Source organism: Dermacentor silvarum, chromosome 5 (genome assembly GCF_013339745.2).
Source record: "Dermacentor silvarum isolate Dsil-2018 chromosome 5, BIME_Dsil_1.4, whole genome shotgun sequence".
NCBI lineage: Eukaryota > Metazoa > Arthropoda > Arachnida > Ixodida > Ixodidae > Dermacentor > Dermacentor silvarum.
In genome coordinates this window covers 130240005-130261223 of record NC_051158.1, presented here as the reverse complement: position 1 = coordinate 130261223, position 21219 = coordinate 130240005, and the positions used below count along the sequence as shown (strand labels likewise).

The following is a 21219-nucleotide window of genomic DNA, read 5'->3' as shown; positions in this document are numbered from 1 at the left end:
AGGACTGAATGCGAGCTTCTGGCTGGCTGGTAATCCGGGCGCTTACCTGAAACGATGTGGTCGGCATGCACAAAACGTTCTTAATTAATCACCCGCACTGTATACGGAACGGCACTAAAACGGCGCGTGATGGTGCCTGCCAACCAAAGAGGGTCGCGCGGACCAGTTCTTTTCACTCGAACATAGTCACCTGCTGCGAACTCGCGCCATGTTGGCCTTGAGCGGACAAAAGTCGGCTGCCCCGATTCAGTCTTCAACCGATTACTCAGCTCCGGGTGCAGGAGGCTAAGACGTGTTCTTGGGGCCCATGTCAAAAACAACTGATCTGGCGTAACCCCAGCGATTTGCAGGGTGTGTTCCCGTACGAGAACAAAAACTGATCGACACATTGCTGCATAGACTTGCCATGCTTTTTATGTTCTCCGACTTGCTTTAGTAGGCTTTTCTTGACGATTTGCACAAGTCGTTCCGCCACCCCATGCGAAGCCGGATGATAAGGCGGAGAAGTGAGGTGGCGTGTGCCATTGGAGGCAAGGAATGCGGAGAACTGAGCAGACGTGAACTGAGGTCCATTGTCTGTGACGCCCATTTCCGGTACACCGAAACTGGCAGATATTCTTCGCAGCTCTTGCACAGTTGCTTCCGCTGAATTTGTTTTCATGCACACAACCACTGCCCATTTGGAATAAGCATCTATCAGGACTAGTAACCAGCACGAGTTTGCAAAAGCGAAGTCCAAGTGCACTCTTTCCCATCGTTTGCTTGCACGGGCCCAAGGCGTGAAGTCTACCTGGGACGGCGTGTATTACGCAAATTCACAGACTGCACAACTCTGAACAGTGTTTTCTATGTCCGAAGTTTGCCGGGGCCACCCCACAAGGCTCCTCGCAAGCATTTTCATTGTAGTCGCGCCTGGATGTCCTTCGTGCAGCAATTTTAAAACCGGCGTAACAAGCGCACCTGGCACAATTACGCGATTGCCCCAGGTCACGCAGTCTCGATCCAACGATAGTTTATGGCGTCTAATAAAGTACGGTGCTAAATTATCATCGGCAACGTTTGCTGGCCATCCATTTAATGTGAAGAAGTGGACCTTCTGTAGGACTGGGTCCTTATTTGTTGCTTTTCATATATCTTCAGCTGATAACGGCGGTTCGTCTGTTGCCGAGAAAAATTGCACGTAGTCACTGACGTCTGCTTCGTTCTTTAAGGTTAGCCACGATAATGCTTCTGCATTAGCGAGAGCCTTCCCTTTCCTATATACCCATTTGTAACGGTAGGCCACAAGCAGCAGCATCCAGCGCTGCATTCAGGCAACTGATAGTGCTGGAATGGGCTTGTTGTGTCCGAGTAAGCCATTTAATGGCAGGTGATGAGATTATATAGTGAACTCTCGTCCATAAATATATTTATGAAATCGTTTGATAGCGAACACCAGGGCAAGTGCTTCTTTTTCAATTTGGGAATACCCAGTCTCTGCTTTACTGAGTGTTCGCGAAGCCTATGGTATCGGTTTTTCGTTTCCTTCGAATTCGTGGAAGAGCACCGCCCCTCCATATGGAGACGCGTCTCCTACAAAGCCTATTGACTTCTCCGGATTGTAGAAGGTTAGGACACTGTCACTTGTCAACCAACGCTTGCTCCTCTGGAAGCACTCTTCAGTGTCATTCGGCCACTGCCACTGCCGAGTTCCCTTAAGTAATCGATATAGTGGTTTCAGCTGTGTGGACATGTTGGTGATGAACTTAGAGTAAAAAGATAGCATGCCAAGGTACGCTCTTAGTTACGATTCATTCCTTGGAGCTGGCGCATTCCTAACAGTTTCAATCTTTTCTGTGCATGGCATAATTCCACTTGCGCTAATAATATACACCAGATATGTGATAGAGTCATTGAAGAACTTACAGTTCTCTTGCTTGATCCGAACGCAGTGCTCCCGAAACTGAGTAAGGACGGCTTCCACGCGTTTGAAACATTCCCTTTCGGACGCTCCAGTGATGAGGAAATCATCGAGATAGCAGACAACGCCCTTCACACCTTTTAATTCTTGATCCATCACCGACTGGAATATGGCTGGGGCACTGGAAATGTCGTACGGCATGCGGAGGCACTGAAATCAGCCAATGTGCGTGTTAAGCGTCAACAGCTTTTGAGAGTCAGGGTGCACTTTTATTTGTTGGTACGCTGTGGTCAGGTCTAAGACAGTGAAGACCTTGCCTTCCGCAATTACTACAAAGATGTCTTCTACTAAGGGTAATGGATAATACTCCGTCATTATGCAAGCATTAAAGGTAATTTTAACATCTCCACACAGCCTCACCTGCCTGTCTGCCTTAGGGACAACGACCACTGGTGAAGCCCAGTTTTTTGTGCCACGGGAACTTGGACTCCGTTCCGTTCGAGCTGTCGAATTTCTTCTTTGACTGCTGTCCGTAGGGAAAAGGGAACCGGTCGAGCATTGCAGAAAACTGGTCTGGCGTCTTCCTTTAGGACCAGCTGTGCCTTGTGTCCCTTTATTAGTCCTACCTCCCTCGAAAAACCGCCGCTATAGTTGCGTAGCAGCTCCTCCACCATTCCATCTGTCTGCACCGTGAATACGCTTTTCCAGTCAATCCTCAGTTCTGCAAGCCAGTCACGTCCAAGTAGGGACGGCTTCCTTCCAGGTACAACCACGACAGGCAACGTCGTGCGTTGTTGTCGGTAGACCACAGGCACTTCCGCTTGCCCTACAATTTCCAGTGCTGCGCCTACGTACGTTTGAAGTTGCAGTCCTGTTTTGACCGATGGCTGTAAACACGACAGGGACGAAAAGACGCTCTCGCTAATAATCGAGACAGTGGCTTCTGTGTCTATCTGCATCTCCACCGGCGTACCTGCAACGTGCACTTGCAGTCGGTAAGGTCGAGTCGTCGGTCCACTTTGCTGAACGTGAAATAGTTGTAACTCTTCCACTTCTTCATCATTGTCATTGCATTGTCATGCATTAACTGCTTTCCGTTCTTTTTTCTTGCATGCCCGAGCCAGATGATCGGTCATTTTGCAATAATGACACCTTGCCTTTCGATAAGGACCGTCTCCAGCGTCGTGTTGCTCCGCACATCGGTAACAATAGTTACCGGCTGCAAGACCAACCGAAGTCCTCGCCTTTTGTCTTTGTTGACCCTTCTGAATGACGTGGACACCTGACGTAGAAGTCCTGTCAGAGGTTGGGCGGAAGCCTTTCGATTCTTTCTCAGCCAGTTCCGCGCTTCTTGCTAAGTTACACGCGATTTCGAAGCTTAGCTCCTTTTTCTTCAGAAGGCTGGCTTGAATCGAAGCGTCGCTGAGGCCAGCCACGAACCTGTCTCGAAGAGCATCGTCCAGGAACGTCCCAAAATCGCATCTTGCTGCCATATGGCGTAGCTCCACTGCAAATGCGGGAGTTGTCTCACCTTCCATCTGGTAGCGGCGATTGAACCTGAACCTTTCGACGACAACGTTCCTTTGCGGAGAGTAGTGTTCTCCCAGGTCTGCGACGATTTCATCGAATGATTTTACTTCTGGCTTCGCTGGTAGCAACAGGTCCTTTAGCGTTTTGTAGGGGTGTTTACCAATGGCCCCTATAAAGGTAGATTTCTTTTGGCTGTCATCGTTGTTTTGAGTCACTTTCCTAGTAGTGGCCAAATATTTCAACATAAGACATGAAATCTTCTACGCGGTCATCGACGAAAGGGTCAACATCCAAAAACTTCACCATTCTTCTCGTACTGCGCAATCTCGACCAAGGCTTCGGATCCCATCCTCGTCACCACTTGATATAGCATGCATACAGACGCTACGCAGATAGCAGAAATATGAATGGCTTTATTTCCAAAACACGCGCTGTTTATCTAGGTACGAACAGGGGGTGTGGCATTCACTTCATACTGTCACAACAGATAGTATAGGCATCACCCTTCAACATATTTAGTACAAAAACTATGAGCTCGATGTTGGGTCAATACGCACAAAGGCACACTTCTTGATGGGGAGCTAGCAGAAACCACTTCGAACGAAGTAAATAAACCTTCGGCAAAGCCATTTGAATGCCCGCATTCGCCGCGTTGAACACACGTTGGGCCTTTTGTATTCAGCAAGTCAAATAATCTGGACAAGTACCGCTTTTCACCGTCAACAGCGCAACGTCGTTTGTTTGCGCTCTGTAGTGAGCACTCATACTCATATTTGTGATAGTAGACCATGGGGGTCTGCACATCCTATGAGCTTAAATGAGACCTCTGAAGTGGATCTTGTGCTGACCACACGCCGTGCTTCTCACACCACCTTCGTTCCTTGTGAATCATGTACTTTGATAAAGTTCGCATGGCGACCTGGATTTCTCGCGGATCAAAGTTCGCTGGCAGCCATGTCAACAATTGTAGGCGCTGTTGACAAGACATAGACACTGCGTAGGCTTTCCTCAAGTTTCCCAACCATTCAAGGCAGTCATCACGATAGTTTCTTGAGAGTTAAGGGCTATCGGTTCTCCCGAAAAGTGTGATGACCCCAGTTCGAATTTGGACTCCAAGAGCGCTTCAGATTTAACTCTGCTTGCTTTTTGCGTAAGCCTTTCTTCGTCTTTGGGAAACACGACTTTGGGATCTCAAGGGGGAAACGTCAGTTTCAGAGGACGTCACCGGTATCACCAGAGTCTGAAAGGGCTAAGACCAAATCCTTGTACCGCTTCAAGCAGTGTTGGCATATCTGGTCTCCACCTCTAAATGGACACGCAGCTTGATGCAAGCATCCACGATAGAGTGACACCGACATTTTCAATACTACGGAATTTTTTCTGGAACAGAATTTTCGTCTTGTGCACCATCAGGTAATCGGCACAAAAAGCTCGTTCGCGGCTGTAAGGCCTAGTCATAACGGCGCTCCGAGCGCAGGATGGTCACAGAACCAAAATTAAGTGCGCTTTCGAAGCCTAAGCGGAATGTCCCACCCAGGCAACCTCAACGGTTTCTTTTTATACAATTGCCGAGGCACCGCGCCTCACTCTCGCTTACTGTGACCCCTGTAGCCCACGCGGTTGTATCCGGTGTACTGAACTATACCAGAAACCAGGCACAGCCGCAGTAAGCCAATGACGTCTCACGCGAAACAGAACACCTGCAGCCGCCAAGCTTAACGCACAGAAAACTAAATAAATAGTCATAAAAGACATAACATAAAGCTCCCAAGTTTCCCGCTATACTTGGCTTACTGGCAGAGCCGTGCACTTCACTGTGTTCTACACATGCGCATTTCCCAGTTGTCTGCGCTTCGACATCGTCTGAACGGCCACACAGAAACACTGCAGTAGGCACACATTTGAAGCCCACTGGCTATTTCCATAGCTTCCATTTTGGCATTTTGCTGAAAAAGAAATAAATGAAGGGCAGCAAATGAGCTCGTTGCCTGTTGACTGATGAATATCGGTCGCTTTACTGAAGCCACGAACGTCGCCAGTGAATTTTGTTCAAACGCTTTTTTTTTTCTTTTCCGAAAACATTTTCCACCAACCGCAAATAGCTCATTCTTGCCGTTGAGCAAGGCTCACAAGAGAAGGATGCGCGTCCTGTTATTACCGTTTTGCAAGAAATGCACAGTTCCGCACTATGGACTGCTCTCTCAAAACACAATATATGACCATGTTTTTTTCCCTAATATTATGCCGCAATCCTCAGAAAACAAAATGACTGGCTTTGTACGAAATTGAGAGGGGCATTTATCAATAAAGTAGCATTTTGAAAATTTGAGTGATTTGAGTAAAAAAATGTGTTACTTAAACATGCTATTAGTAGCCACCTAACAGGTAAAAACGAAACCAGGAAAGAAATAATTTGTGACAACTACAACTTCTTCGGCCCTTCCACTCCGTGAAGTTGGTTAACCAGCGAAGCTGAACCGTATGGCCCCGGTGTTTACCACTGGGTTAATCCCGAGGGTTCATTAAAGTATTTTTCAATTATGAGGTTACACACACGTTCGACTGCGACGGAGAGAACGACGCCCGCCGTTGTCGCTTACGTTGGATGTCTCGAGTTATTTTGATGGCGTGGTTAGCAGCATTCGCCCACCATTACCGCTGGCTTTCCTCGAAATTAAATTGCTTCAGAATTAAATATGTCGGTTACGTAAGCCAATAAATGGCTCATACCCCCTTAAGCAATGGCTCATACCCCCGTAAACTTGGCCTCCCCATTACGACGACAGAAGAGAAGTGAAATTCTACGCTGGAATGATGAGCGGCAACGCAGCCAGCTGTGCAAGCAAATGACTCCGAACGTGGGAGCAGTGATATGAGCGCGTGCCGAGCACGAGCCAATGAGCCAGCTGCGGAATAAGAACACGACATTCAGGCCAATGCTGATGATCATAATTTTCTGTACACAAGCGATTTCGCCCAGCCACATACGATGTCGCCTAGACATATAAAGCTTTACTTTAAAGTAGCATAACTAAAATGCACAGGTTTTTTACCCACATAAAGGCATATCTCTGCTCTAAATCGCAACAAGCTGGAATGTATATAAAACTCCCAAAGATGAGCAAGTCTTAAAATTCAAGCGTTTTCAATAATTTTTTAAAATGTTACTTTGTTCAGAAATCCAGCAAATTCTGGGAGCTACTTGCCTTTTATATGTGTTTGCAGCGTAAATAAAAATATTTCCTATTACTATACTTGCGTGGCCTTAGGCATTGTTGCAAAATTTAGAAAAAATACATTTCATAATATTCTCGTTCGCATCCGACGACCTTTGATTATTTTTTACCAGTTTACTAATATTAAAAAAAGACAAGTTGCAGTTTTCCACCATTCAGTGACGTATGCATATTGTGTACTATTATCAGGAAAATTAAACATGTCAAATATACTACCTCTTTCCATCGCTAGTGGAACAGTCCAGTTTTTGGCTCGTTCTATCTGTGCGCAAAATCCGCATATACCTTATGAAGGACGAGAGACGTTACTGCATGTATGTATGTATATACTGCCACACGACTCGTAGTGCGGAGAAAACAGTCAGGTATCTTACCGGTAGCAGTGGTGCAACGTGAAGAGAAAGTGCTCGCACCCTTCAGAGAAGCCCGCTACGCACAAACACTTTACTTTTTTAACGTTCAGCTTGCTTCAAGGGTTATTTTTTTAATGCAATGCGGCTTTCGGAGCAGGCTCAACGTTTTAATCACTGAAACCCTTGAGACGGATCTAATTAAGGTGACTGGTTTCAAGGACGCATTCGGCTCCGGCGAAACAACTCGATTCGAGCACAACAACGCGAAACTTGAACACAACACCAAGCGAAAGATACGTCGTGACCCTGGATGCCGTAGCCATCTTTATTTGTGCACTGCCAACTAGTACTAGGAACCGTTTCTGTAAATTCCAATTCATTATACGCAGATCTCTTAGAGAGGCCGTCAGATATTAAGGAGTGCTAGCAGTACTGCGGGCAATCATTTATGTATATTCGCGACGAACTTGAGCGCCGTGGTACAGTAGGACGGCCGGAAGCAGAGCATAGGTTGACTCGACAACTAATCTACGTGAAAAATTGGAGGACGTTTAAGCTCCGCCTTTAAGAGTGGAATGCGATAGCTTTATTGGGCCCAGTTCACATCGCATTTTTCGTTATAAGTAGTCTTCACTGCAACACCACAACGTGGAAAAGCCAGCTTACAAACACCAAGCTATCACCGATCTCCTTAAAGTCTGCTTCACTTTTAAACACAAATGCATTGCTGGGAGGAAATTTTTTCAGGGGCAATATAAGCTCTCTAATATCAAAATGTGAATGCCCCAGGACATTTTTATTATATTATTGTTTGCTGCACCGAGGCGCGCGCGCGTCCAAAGCGCATTAGGCAGGCCAAATCACAGTGTGACCTACGACGACGCGAGCGCTATTTGGATGGTGTTTTAGCAAGTAACCTAGCCGGGCACACCGCTGCTGTATGGTAGAAGTGCTGGAAAAAGGATTTGTGTTTGAGTTTCCTCGTAACAGAATTATGTTTTCTCGTACATTGAAATTGCAATACGACGCTATCATATCTACAGGTTGGGGTTAAGTCGTACTTTACGATATTCTAACGGATGTTACTTTGAGAGGAGGCATACGTGGAGGCATATTAGAGGGGGCATACGTGAATATCTTGGCAAATATCTATGAGGATTCTACAGGTGCCTTGGTTCTCCACAAGAAAATTTCAAAGTTACCTATCAAGAAAGGGGTCAGGCAAGGAGACACAATCTCTCCAATGCTATTCACTGCATGCTTAGAAGAAGTATTCAACGTTTTAGACTAGGAAGGCTTAGGAATGAGGATCAACGGCGGATATCTCAGCAACCTTCGGTTTACAGATGATATTGTCTTCTTCAGCAACAATGGGGACGAATTACAACAAATGATTGAGGACCTTAACCAATAAAGTGTAAGATTGGGGTTGAACATTAATATGCAGAAGACAAATATAATGTTCAATAGCCTGGCAAGGGAATAAGAATTCTGGATTGCCAGGCAGCCTCAAAAGTCTGCAAAAGAGCACGTTTATCTACGTGAATTACTGACAGGGGACCCTGATCATGAGAAAAAAATGCATACAAGAATAAAATTGGGATGGAGTGCATGCGGCAGGCATTACCAAATCCTGAGTGGGAGCTTACCAATCTCGTTGAAAACAAAAGTGTACAATGATTGCATTCTACCGGTGCTAACATATGGGGCAGAAACTTCCATGTTAACAAATAAGCTCGAGAACAAGTCAAGGACCGCACAAAGAGCGATGGAACGAAAAATGTTAGGCCTAACGTTAAGAGGCAGTAAGAGAGCGGTGTGGATCAGAAAGCAAACGGATATAGCCGATATTCTAGTTAACATTAAGAGGGAAAAAAATGGACCTGGGCAGGCCATGTAATGCGTAGGATGAGTAACCGGTGGACCACTAGAACTACAGAATGCATACCAAGAGAAGGGAAGAGCAGTCGAGGACGGCAGAAAACTAGGTGGGGTGATGAAATTGGCAAATTTGCAGGCGCAAGTTGGAATCAGCTAGCGCAAGAGAGGTGTAACTGAAGATCGCAGGGAGAAGCCTTCGTCCTGCAGTAGACATAAATATAGGCTGATGAAGATGGTGATGACCTTGAGAAATTCAATTTCGTTCACTAACGCCTTGCGCCACGCGGAGGGACTGCACGGTCGGGGTGGTTCTGGATGCTTTTTTTGACCAGGCAACGCCCCCAACGCCTACACCGGATTTTCTGCGTACCGGGGCACCTAACGCTGTCGCGTGAATATATAGTTATCGAATGGTGGCCAATTTCTAATATGCGTATTTTAGACATCAAAGCCTTCACAAATTCCTTGTAATATTCATCCTTAGTCTTATTTATCAAAACAGCTTCAAAGTTTATCGTGTATCCGTGCCTAAGCTTCCAACTGAGTTCGTGCAAAAACGAAAACACGGAGCCTTTAAGAGTGAAGAGGAATAAAAGAGCAGGAGGGGGGTACTGTGCCAGTGTCCACTCAGTGGACAGTTCATTTTTGGCTGCTGCTGGAGTGCTGATCGGCTGTGCTGGGATACATGTGAGATCGCAGCAGGTGCACGTAGACCGCCACCCTCTCAATTGTACAGTTGCAGCCAATCAGCGGTGGTCGAAATGGACAATCCTCTAGGTGGACACATACAGAATACCCCCCATCCCCCCAGATAAATATATTAAACAAAAGATGTGCTACGTGATTGCATATATTCAAGGAGGTGGCTGGAACAGACAAAAAATTGTCTCACTGGTTTAAACATACATTTGCTACGTCACATTTTCGAACTTGCTAGTCCGCAAATTGAATTTCACATATGAGGCAATGGAAATATTCGACACTTTGAGCTAGATGGTATTTTTGAGACGTCATATTTTTTACACTAATTTCTGTTTCCTAATCCATCTGAACACGCATTCTAATCTTTGAAGGCATCACAAAGATATAAGGGTGCAGACAGACGTACACAAATGCACAGTGCAGAAGAAAATGCTAGCCGTCCTATCGCCACAAACAGGCCTGCAAGAAACTCCGGGACAATTTGAACACCTGATGATCGAAGCCCTTCGCCATGCCGTTGCTGATGGTCTTCGATACGTGGCAGATCCTGCAACCGGAGGCTCACTGGAGAAAATGGTTTCCAAAGAACACGCGCAGAGATGTGCAGAGATGCTGAATCCTGACAGGTGAGAGAACCCTAAACTGAAAATTTATTAATTAGAACCACCGACAGCTTGCGTTGCAATAAGCATTTTATTGACTAAAAAAGTCGCCTTTTTACCCGAAAGGCGAAGCATCGATTGGGACAGCAAGTTAGTGGACAGCTATACGAAGTAAGGAAAGAGTTGATAGGCATAGTAACTAAATGAACAAGCATGGCGTCATGCACGTACAGGCAAACATGAAGGCATCTTACTCGAGGACCGCGGTAACTCGCTATCAAAATGCTCGAGTGAGGAAGGGCTGCAGCAAGCAAATTGACCTTCGTGCTGCGTCCCGCATCAATGTGAACTAAGCCGCGAAAATAAGCGCAAAGCACGCCCGAGCGCGCCGGAAGGCTCCGGGCGGGCGTTGCCCCCCTTCCTATGTTCCGCCCAGAGCGTTGGACATGATGGAAGACGTAACGCTTCCTTCCCATGCGTGCGCAAGATTGAGCCACGACCGCCGGCTCACCTTCACATGCATTTACTAGCACATTTAGCATATGGCGCATGGGGACTCTTTTATCGCCATTTCTCTTTATACGGAACCTCATGGCGACGATGACGGCAGCGACGGCATAAATGCGCCTGGTGTTTCCAGATAATTGTTGTCGCAATAAAAAAATCTGCACTACCTATCTCACGATGACGGTCGACGGTAATGCGTTTAGCATAGAATCAATATAGCGACACAACGCCTTTCCACCAACGAACTTAACTGTGTATGAGGTTTGTACTGCAGCGGAGCTCCTATTTTGCGCTACCCTAAGAACACAGCACCATCAATTAGCGAAACCGCTAAACCTGCACGTGGCTTCCGAAATGCATGGCACGCCGTTGTGTGCGAACGCTGAGAAAGGCTTCATGTGGCACCCAGGCTCCTTTCTCGCACTTCTTCCTGGCCATGCTTCGCCATCTAGTGGCGGTGCCAAGAAGTCCGCATTCGGTCTCCGATGTGAAAAGCGTGGCGTGCCGGTACCTGCAAACGCTGATAATTGTTCCCTCGCTGGCCCCACACCACATGGCACATACAAAGTCATAGAAACAAATAATTAACATCTTGTATATTCAATCGATTGTATTCCAAGCGCAAGTTGGAATCAGCTAGCGCAAGACAGGGGTAATTGGAGATCGCAGGGAGAGGCCTTTGTCCTGCAGTGGACATAAATATAGGCTGTTGCTGATGATGATATTCAATCGAAAGGTATTTGCACTGTGTGTCTCTTAATAAGGATACGGGACGGTTAAACCTGTAGTCAAGGTGACAACAAATAAGTAGGGCCTCAATTTGCATTCCAGGGACCGAAAGCGGAAGTCCCTGCAATCAGCACCGCGATTATTATAGCGAGAAACATCGACAACAGAGAAACAGCGCTTCCAAATAAAATAAAAATTATTGATGTTTAGATGAGATCATTATGCATATGGATCTGCGCTTCATTCATTTTATTTGATGTGCACTTACCAAGAACCGCACTGGCGATCAGCTCCTGTGATGACGCCATCGTCTCACTACCCCTCACTGTATCAGTCACGATACGCACAACCCTATGCACAGATGGCAGATGGACGGCACGCACAAGAGCTTGTTGTGTGCGTTGCTTACTTGTATGATATATAATTATGTACCTGTCTTAACGCTTTTCACTGCCAGTGGTACATTTTTAAAGCGAAGTTTTGTACCTCTACCAGCCAAGGGTTCTGTCGTGTCCGTCGTTGTAATCAAAAAACGATCCCGACGAACAGCTAACAATTGCAGGTATAGCAGTATAGCTTACTTGAATTCAGGCATTCAGCGTACAACTAAGCACTCGTTTTCGCAAGAAAAACCACAAAAACAAGCTTCAAAGTGATGAGCCAACATGATGGATGATAAGGGCTGCGGGCGAACAACGGAAACAGGCTCGGCGTGGTCCGTAAGATTAGATTGCAGCTGTTGCAAAGCTTATGCAGCTTCTTGAAAGAGCGTTGACGTCATTCGAAACCCTTCCAGCCTAGTAACTGCTTCGGTTTATTTTCTAGACTACCCCACTATGGGTAGACCACAGAAAGAGTTAGCACTCGTGTGCTTCACCAATGCAAAACAACCAACCACCATTCGCGGAACGTGCATTGATTTAACCTTGGCAAAGAACGTAACTACAGTGAAAACTACAAATTTGAATGTATATCACACCGATCATAAAGCAGTAGTGAACATTGTTGTGAAGTAAATAATAATAAAGGCCGTGGTTAAAGTTACGTTGTAGTGTGTGAAATATCAAGTGCGCCGCAGTCACCGTGAGGGTGGCGTAAAAAGCTTCGCTTTCCAACCACCTTCACAGGGTGGATTGGCGGGCAATTTTTTTCTTCTAAATGTGGTTTTCTCACGGCTTCGAGCATACTGTCTTGTTTACTTTGAATTAAAGTCATGTGGAAATCCTCATACACCGTTCATATGTCCCGAAGGTATAGCTGAATGTTGATGAACAAAAGCGTACATCTCTCACGGACCAAAATGGAATTCGCCGAACTCGCGCACCCTATCACCGGCGTGCGACTTGGCGTCTCGGGCACGTGCGTTTCTTTTCCACCACTTCTCGAGCAGACAAATTCTTGTTGTGCCACGAGAGTGCGCTAAACTTCATGAAAAACACGGTGGCACTTACCATTTGAAAGAAGCGGTATTCACCACTGACAAGTACCAGTTCAGGTGTGTTATTGTGTTTGTACTTTGTACAGTGTCGCAGGAGACACTCGCACCACCAGTGTCCGTATGTGCTCTTTGTGTGTGTCGTGTTTCGACAGCGAGATCAACAGTCGGTCCTTTATCGTCACGCAGGCGAGAAGAGACTGTGTACCCTGAACAAGCGCCAACCCCCGGTCGCTCTGGTACGACGTTCATGGCGGCCGTTGACGATACTGGAAATGTATGCGCTTTAATGGGAAGCAATTCAGAGTTTTTTGGATGCACAGTAGTGGAGGAACAAGGTATTTGCATACAGGTAAGGCGAAAATTGTACATTAAAAAAAATAAACTTCAATGAGATGAATGAATGCCTTAAATGCATGTTGCACCAGTAGCCACGCTGCTTCACATCCGGAGAGCGAAAAATGGGTTTTACTCATCAAAATGCAGAGAGGTTGGCCTGAACTAGTGCGACCTAGCCAGTCTCTCTGCATGGATGAAAATGGGAAGAAAAGAGGACGCGAATGACGAAGATGAAACAGTACACGATGCTACATGCACAATTAAGGGTGTAGCCGTGCTAGTGGCCGAGGCAGACTTCGTTGTTCTGGCGAATGCACGTCCGAAGCAGCCGTTTGCTAACAATGGTAGCCTACCGCTGTAGTTGTATGTGGCAGCATCGAGTTAAGTGTATATTTTTGCCTCATGTTCAAAGCTGCACGCAGTAGGCAAGAAGGTTAGTCTGGAAAGGATGGTTCATCTCGTTAGGAAGTCTTACAAACCCGTTGGCGTCTACGTAGTTACCTGCGGCTACACTTGTGGGCAGTTTTTGCAGATACTTTCTGCATTTAGTACTCCTGAATCATCTTCGGAAGATGGAGCATTTCATTTTTTTAATTTTATGCCACTGAGGTGACGCTGCTTTCTGTTTGCAGCAGCATAGTGCATAATGCGGCTTCGGATGTGTTGTCGGCGGAATAGATTTCACAGAAATCATTTGAATTCGGCATCGCTGTTCAAGACTATACGCTAACATTAGCTAGTCCACGCATCTGTGACATTACAAGATTTTTGGTATATAAGGACGTACTGAATGGTACTGAATAATACTGACAACTGAACTGAGTCTGCCAATGAGATAAGTTTCGCAAAATACTCGTGTGTAATAATCTGGTGCACGTCACAAATGACGCTGGTTTTCATTTCTTCCATGTATACTATGCATATGGATATATGTGGCCTACGAAAGCAAATCACAATACATGTGAACGTTCGCAGCTCAGGTCTCATTATATTAATTTTTTTACATATCATTAAAGACATCAGAGCTACTTCCATCGGTCCCCGTCACGTGACGACAGAAATAAACTATTTTCACACACATCAATTTCATCAGCTGAAAAACATTTTCCAGAAATATTTACGCTCTCTAATTTTGAATCATTGCGAACTCGTATGAACCTATTCAAACCGGTTCGAACCGCTATCTTTTTACTCCGCAGCTGAACATTGTCTGTAATCTTTACTTAAGCTTTGTCTCATGATATCATTGGTATAAGCTTTACTGCATCTAGATTTATAGAATTTATCTGCTATCAGAGCTATGCTGTATAATTGTTTTTGTTTTTTCCCTTAGTTGTGTCAAGTTTGAAGCGTCCGCGGGCTTGAGTACGCAACGAACTGCGGTGAATGCTGACATATTGGCACCTTATTCTTTTATCAGCAGGAAAGCCGATACTGCTGCTTTCCTTGTGTTTCAGACAAGGGCAACTGGATTCAATAAGGTGCCAGGCCACCCCAATTGCGTTGGCCCTCGCAAGAAGCCTTACCACTCTGTCATGCCTGTCATGCTTACCGACGCCAAATCAGGTGCCTGGCTCGGCACGCTAGGTTCCATGGGAGGGATAATACAGACCAGCATCATCACACAGGTAAGGTGACCTTTGTTGTGGAATGCTTGAAAGGAAGTGCAAATCGCGATGTGCACCGTGCGAGAGGTTGAACCCCGGGTCATGCATGCAATTGATGTGAGGCAGTGTTGAAATATACAGCAAAATTTGGACGCTAGCTAGGGTAAAGAACTTTATGGTCATTGAAATGAACCCAAAATGCACCGAGCTGCCCGCGAAGGCGCTTTTGTGCTTGATGAGATGCATTTCAGCAATAGTGTAGCAACACTGTTTAGACGTCGATTCATGGCACGGGCAGTAGCTTTTTATGCCGGCACCAGGCAATCATGAAGGAAGAATAAGTATTGAATGCAGCGACACACCAGCAAGGAGCAGAATTACACCACGACGAATGAAGAAAGGACGCAAAACTAAACATTATACAGTTGGTAAAATTGTTACACAGTCATGCATGGTGGTCGCAAACAGAGGAAATGCCTGTAAATTCAAACGCTGCTAAATGATGAAGCGTTTAGCATGTGTGCCTTGACCGTAACGAATTTAAAAATTGGAGCAGCCGCCTGTTATTGAGAACTTTGTATAGGAAGGGTGCAAGAGAATGCATAGGTCACGGAAAGGCGGAGGTATATGCAAGATAATTAGACGAGGTGTGAAGTGGCAAATGGTGCGAGAGACATTAAGAAAAATTTGTGCATTAGTGGCACAAGGGAAGGCAAAAATACGTGGCTTGGAGTAGCTTACATATGGTAAGCTACTCCAAGCCACGAATTGATTCCAACAGAAGCGATATCAAAAGTTCAAGAAATAGGCCCACATGATTTTACTACGAGGTATGAATGCTGCTTCTGTGGGATGAACAGAACCTTATAGTAGTTTACAGGGAGAATAAGTATCGTGAACAGGTAATGCGGCAATGTGTAAACAGGCAGCCATGTATCGACTACGCCTCAGTCTCAGAAACGGTCTACCAACCACTAGATGAAATGATGATAGAAGAACACGGAAAAGATAGCCTGGGTAGTGATCATAAACATTAAACCTGAATGTTTAGGAGAGATACTAACACAAAAGCCACACCAATAGCATCAGAATTAAAAAAAAGAATAGTAGGAAAAGCAAATAACAGATAAAAAAACCTAGTGAAAAAATGGTGGCGTTTTATAAAACATTCTGGGAGTGTAAGGAAGTGGTAAACGTTATGCAGCACGATATAAGAGAGACAGTGCACAAAAATTGTTGGAGTGGCAAAGGGAAGCCGCCTAAGGGGAGGAACAAGGAACTAAAGCAAGTTGTAGAAGAGCGTAAGCAGGCGTCTAGTGATCATCGATAAGCCAAAAAGTTTGGATCACACGAAAACCAGGTGCCCCTCAGATGTAACAAATAGCGAGTAAAGGGTGGCAAGCGAGCTCGTGCAAGAGAAAATTAAATGTGCAAGTGAACATTGGGTGTACAACATTCGAAAAAGCTACAAAGGCGCACCAAAAAATTATGGAACGATGTAAGAGCACTCGGAGCTCCAACTAAGAATTCGCGAATGGGTATACGAGATGAAGACGGTAAAATCTTTGAAGCAGACGAACTGCTGTGGTACGTTACAGACGTTGTTAGGGATCATTTAGGCATAAAATAAATTGTAATCCACACTCAAACAGATCCAGGAGCAACATAGAAGCCTGAGAGTTCACAATGTAGCCTAGAAAGCCTAGAAAAAGCGGCGAAAAAGTGACCCTAATAACGCGGCCGCAGGATCCGATGAAATCCCCATACAGGTAATAAAAAAACTGCATCAAAAGAGCAAGGCACTGGTGATGTATGCCATACAGCAAGCGATTAGAACGAAGAAAACTCCCATCGGTAGGTATGAAAGCAATATGAACCTCACCTACAAAGGCAATGGGGATAAGAACAAGACGGGTTCATAAACACCAGTTACTGCAATCTATTAGATATATAGACAGACAATGCAAGCCATAGATATAGAATTGTTGAATTCGATGGAGAAAAATTATTTACGGGGTGACATACAGAATGGGCTCTGGCCAGACAAGACGTTTAGAGAATAATGTTTGTAGTAACTCATTGCGTAGAGTTTTCAATAGATCAGAATAGACCATTAGAGGTAGTATTTCTATATATTTAGGGAGCCTACGACAACGTAGACAGTGAATTGTTATGGCATATTGTCAAGCACGAAAGCATCGATGACGATTTCTTGTTGCTGCTGAGGGAGATTTATAGAGACAACCGAGTGCAAACCAAGGAGGTATACAAAAGATTTCTTGGTGCAAACTGTATGGGAAGGCCGAAATTTAACGAAGTGGTGGAAATTCACCAAGGACTGACGCAAGCATGTCCTCTGTCTACATTGTTGTTCACGCTTTATCATAAAGACATAGAAAGACGACAGCAAAACAGTGAATTAGGATTTTATTTATCCGGCATGCATAATGAGCTCATCTATATATGCGAACGACATAGTACTTAGAGTCGACAATGCAACAGATACACAGACACGTGCGTATATATGTGGCAACACAGCGACAATTCTAGCTCTTAATTTAAGCACAGAAAAATCAGGAATCAGGATATTTAAAAATACGTGGTGTCAATTCAAGGGTAAGGTTAGCAAGCAATGTAAGTACCTCGGCGTATAAATAAACGAAGGAAAGACTTGCTCAAGCACCCTACAAAATAACTCAAAAATAAAGGGCAAGCGGCAAACAGCAATAATAAAGCGTAGAGCACTTTGATGCCACAATAAATATAAGGTGGCCCGTGGAACCTGGAAAAGAATAATTGTGCCAGCGCTCACGTTCGCAAATGTGACTCTTTGTTTTAAATCGGATGTCTTATCGGGATTGAAATTTAACCAAAGATCGGTAGGTCAGTTGGCATTGGGAGCCCACACTAAAACCACAAATGTGGCAGTGCAGGGTGACATGGGTTGGGCTTCTTTCGAAGTCAGAGAAGCGGTGATCAAAATTAGTTGTGAAGAAAGACCCAGGAACATGGATGAAAATGCATGCTCGGATATAGTGCACAAGTATCTCTGCATAAAAAACGTGGACACAGAATGGATGAAGAGGTCAAGAAAGTTGGGAACCAAGTACAGTATAATTGAAACTGTAAATGGACAACCAAGAGTCACCAGAAATAAAGCGGGAGAAATACAGGCTGGGAATTAGATGCATCCAATGGAAACAATAATAAACACGGAGATTTACAAGAATGGTAAGAAAGAATGTAAAAGGGAAAGTCTGTACGATAACAGAAAAGGCAGTGTCTAGCTATTTGACGCTCTAATTGGTTGCATAAGGATTAAAGCATTCCCAATCAAATATTATCAACGATATGACGCATATGTTCGCTGCAGCAAAAGTCAGGAGACCACTGAACACATTCTAATGGAATGCGCACTGATTCATTCAATGAGGCCCGCACGTAGCGTAGACCTTCCAGAAGCACTTGCATTTAAAACAGGCGGAAGCAACAACCGGTCAGTAATTGAGATACGCAAGAGACGTTTAGAGTTTAGGTGGAAAACAAAGTAGGGATGAGAGTGATACGGGGAAGTCTGCTACAGGCCTAGGTCGCGCTGCAAGGTACATAGAAAAGTTTTGAGGAAGAAAAAAAAACTGATTCAGGAAATTTATACAAATATCCTAGAATGAAAATATGTAAAGCATGCCTTGTGGAATCAAGCAGGGTAGGTACCCGCCGTGCTAGGTACCCGCCGCGTTGGGCTCGAGGTCGCAGGATCAAAACCGGCCACGGTTGTCGCATTTCTATGAGGGCGAAAGGCAAAAACCCCTTTGTACTTGGATTTAGGTGCAGGTTAAAGAACCCCAGGTGGTAAAATTTTCCGAACTCCCCCACTATGGCGTGCCCCTTAACGAGATCGTGGTTTTGGCACATAACACCTCATAATTTAATTTAAACAGGCTACGTTACAATCTGTCACCGCCACGTTTTAAAAGGGTTGCTAATAAATCATCCTCATCATCGTGTTTATGCGTTAGCATTCAGCTACAACTAGCCGGAAATTGTTGCGGCTGTCTAACTGTTTTCACGGGCTGATTCCGAAGATAGCGGAGCGTAACACAGTGGCACACACCTGCAGTGGTACCAGTGGTACCGCATTCTTTCCTGGGAGCTAGCGTTCTGAGACGCTGTCGTTGAAATGCCACGCCCCATGACGAATGCGCAGGCGCTGTCGTTTCACACGCTGCTGAGTCTCTGGTCGCAGACGGTGAACGGGGTTCCGAAGTCATCTTTGAGGAATTGACGCTCGAAGTATCGATTTACTCCCGCGTACACGTAAGGCACGTTGGTAAGGGGAGCGCCACGCATCGCACATTGAGCAACATAGTGCCACAAAAAAAGCACGTCCCGAGAAAAATAAACGTATTATCGAATAGAAAATGGGGTGATCTTTCACAATATTTGTCTGTTTAGGTAACTCAGGGGTGTATGTAGAATTGTACAAATTCAGTGTGGCGCTACTGGTGTGTCCATGATGGCGAAGCATCCTCATAGCTGACTACACTAAGAAGTAAGAGCGTGCTGAAAAGAGAAAACTTACGTTATGCACTTTCTCTCAATCAGTCACCGTAGCAACAAGGCGATGCTTTCGCGAATACATGCCTGCAAGAACGTCAGCACCGCTGCTAGCGGTTTATGCATTTTCAGGGCGAAGCCTATTTAGATAGTGCTACTAGAAACGTTCGGAAATGTTACGTGTTCTGTAATAATTCAGAATCAAATTGTATTATTACATACGAAGTTATTACAACATGTAATACACAGGAGGAGGTCCCGGAGTCGCGAAGACTGAATTGGCACCTCCTGCAAATGGTATAAACCAAAGGAAAAGTAAACTTAATCATAACAACGACAGTAAAAATACAAAACTATAAAAACAAATGGACAAGGCAGCAATTATATATACAATAGAACATGAATTAAAACTATTAAGAAACATAGGGAGACATGAACAAATTGAACGGAAATCTCCCTGTTTAAGCAGTTTCATACGGGAATCACAAGCATGATAAAAAGTGTAGTATTTACCTATGAAATGCAAATGCATAAACTATGCGGCATATACAAAAAAAAAAACATTTTATGTGAGACTAGGTTGGTTTAAAAGGAACTTTTTGAGTTCTGTAATAAATGTGTGTAGTGTCTTAATTTCAAAACAAATGGTAGCGACTTCCGTAATAAAAAAAAAACGCTTAAATGAACAGATTGCTTTCCGCGGTGTGTTCGGATTTTGGGTAAGATTAGATTCTTTTCAAGAACCAATCTCAAGTCTGACACTTACGGGCCAATCTTGAATTATGTCGGACACTGTGTTTGGCGAGGTGTAGTATAAGCTGAAAGGTATTTTTATTGACCTATTCAGGACAATTTGTAGGGGCGCAAGATGAGTACTTTATGTATTACCCCATGTAATTGTACAGTAGTTGATATAGTTGATATGTTGTTGAATGTATAACAAGAGAATAGAACGTGAAAAAAAGGGCGAGCTTGTTTGAGGATGCGTATACCATAGGACATCTTTTTTAGCTATGAAATGGGGTGATGAAATTTTAAGTTGATATCTCGACTGACGCCAAAATACATAAAGTCATCAGTAGCCTCGCTCGAGTACTGTGACATGTAAATCGAAGGAACAGGAACTAATGACCGTTGATGTGAAGACAATCAGTTTAGTTTTAGCTGGATTAAACTGTAACCAGTTTAATTTACGCCAGTGGAATAGGTTGAGAAGGCCCGCACTAGGTTTATCTACTAGGCGGTTCATGCTTCTATCCGAGTTTAATATTGTAGTATGGTCTGCATACAGCAAACAATTACAGCACGTGATGAAATTAGGTAGATCGTTTATATAAATTAAAAGCACAAGTGGGGCCAACATGGCCCCTTGTGGTACCCTTATATTAGTCGTTATTTGCCTTGAGTAAGTACCGGAAGCATTGATCACTTGGTTTCTATTATGGACCTATTTATTAATAAACTGGTTTATTCACCGAGTTCATTCTCCAAGGCATCTGCCAATGCTGCGCTTTCGTATTGCGATAGTAATAATTATTTGGACACTTCAAGCGCTTTCTGCCGTGGTTGTGGTCGTGGACGTCACTGTGAGGTTCCGTATAAAGTCCAAACACAGTAACATCGTCGCCACCCCGCACGTACTATGTGCGAGAAAAAGCTTGCGAGGGTAAGCCGACGATTGCGGCTCAATTACGCACGCGCGGCGGAGAAAGGCGGGGCGGAAGTGTGCTTCTTCTGTCGCGCGCGAGGCACCGGGGCGGAGGGGAGGGGGGAGTGGCGTTTTACTACGGCGGCGGCCTCGCGGGTGCCGTATCTTGAATGCGACCTGCGACGTGGATGAA

General features: G+C 44.9%; 1 protein-coding gene across 1 annotated transcript in view; it reads left to right on the top strand.

Annotated features, from left to right (window-relative positions):
* The window catches only part of LOC119454426 (glutathione hydrolase-like YwrD proenzyme), a 109689-nt gene that overhangs the window by 50790 nt on the left and 37680 nt on the right, over positions 1-21219 (top strand). The window contains exons 6-8 of the mRNA XM_037716365.2: positions 10060-10228; positions 13065-13227; positions 14672-14842. Of these exons, the coding sequence (XP_037572293.2) occupies positions 10060-10228; positions 13065-13227; positions 14672-14842 (503 nt within the window). The remainder of the gene's footprint in view (positions 1-10059; positions 10229-13064; positions 13228-14671; positions 14843-21219) is intronic.